Source organism: Cyprinodon variegatus, unplaced genomic scaffold (genome assembly GCF_000732505.1).
Source record: "Cyprinodon variegatus isolate N-32 unplaced genomic scaffold, C_variegatus-1.0 Scaffold777, whole genome shotgun sequence".
NCBI classification, from domain to species: Eukaryota; Metazoa; Chordata; class Actinopteri; order Cyprinodontiformes; family Cyprinodontidae; genus Cyprinodon; species Cyprinodon variegatus.
This window is the reverse complement of record NW_015151230.1, coordinates 304,748-306,077: the sequence shown is the minus strand read 5'-3', so window position 1 is coordinate 306,077 and position 1,330 is coordinate 304,748. Positions and strand designations below refer to the sequence as shown.

The 1,330-nt window shown below is 35.4% G+C and overlaps 1 protein-coding gene across 1 annotated transcript in view; it reads right to left on the bottom strand.

The window, feature by feature from the left end:
- Positions 1-178: 178 nt before the first annotated feature.
- Positions 179-1,330, bottom strand: part of cherp (calcium homeostasis endoplasmic reticulum protein) — a 17,995-nt gene continuing 16,843 nt past the window's right edge. Inside the window, exon 13 of the mRNA XM_015396129.1 lies at positions 179-367. Coding sequence (XP_015251615.1) covers positions 194-367 — 174 coding nt within the window. The 3' untranslated portion in view covers positions 179-193. The remainder of the gene's footprint in view (positions 368-1,330) is intronic.

The window sequence follows — 1,330 nt, the reverse complement described above, 5'->3', positions numbered from 1 at the left end:
CTACAAGCATGCTTAGTGTGAGGGATTGCTGAAGAGTCAATGAGTCGATGCAATCAGCTGATTTTCCTTAGATTTATTATTAACTAAATTAATTTAGCAGGAAAAAAAAAAAAAACGGCACATTGGAGAAAACTAAAGATTTATCTGTTGTTCAGCTGCAGAAATTCATGACCAGCATTTCAAACTAAATTCATTAAGAACCATTAAGCCCAGTTAGGGGCTGGAGTCTGTACCTGTTCCTGGGTCGGTCATGTGACGGAGGGCTGTAGAAAGCCTCAACAGCAGCTAGCAGCCGATCGCTGGGGGGCATCGGAGGGGGTAACCGGATATCCTTGGGGTCCAAAGGTTTGTAATCACAGTCCTCAAGCTGTGGAAAACCATACAAGCACTTTAAATGATTCACACTTTGGTGTTTAAATGACAAATTAAACTGGAAATAGACACCTTTGAGCTAAATTCAAAAAATCATTTGGGAGAAATCTTAGCTGCTGATTTATCTAAGCCTGAACATTTCCATCTATGATTCATTCTGGTTTCATTAGTGGTGGACAAAGTGCTCAACAGTAGTACTTAAGTAAAAGTACTAATACTCATGGTCAAAGTTTACTCAACTACAAGTAAAAGTTCATCAATAATCTACTCAACTTAATGTGTTGAAGTACTCACTTTAGAAAATAGTGAAGTATTCAAAACCAAAGATTACAATTAAAATTTTATAGAACCTGTAACCTGATGTTTTGATCATAGAACTACCTGCTATAGATTCTACACCACCTGGAAAGAACTGAGGTATAAAAATACCACAAAAATAAGGACAGATACTTGGATTATTATTTCCTAATTAAAAACAAAACAAAATTTAAACAGTTAAACAGAATCTTGATTCTCCTCAAACTGTCACAGTAAAATAGAGTTTTAAGGTTGAATCTGGGGCTGAAACAATTAATCGCGACTAATCGACTATTGAAATAATCGTCAATCAATTTAGTAATTGATTAATCGTTAACCGGAGTATAGAGTTTTTAAAACCTGCCTTTAGCTGACGGAGAGACCCGCTTAGAGCAGGAATTATGCAAAATTGTAAAAAAAAAATTATATATATAAACTAGGGGTGGAAAGATTCACAAAATCCAGGGTTCGGTTCGATTCACGGTTTCTGGTCACAGTTTTCGGTTCGATACATGTTGATTGTTACACCAAAATCCCATAAAAATTTATGAAATTAATGAAAAAATCCCCCAAAAAATAATGGATTGTAATTATTTTTAATGATCCGCGGAAACCCTGGATCATTTCCGCATGTTTTGCTGCTTTGAATTTAATCATCTGG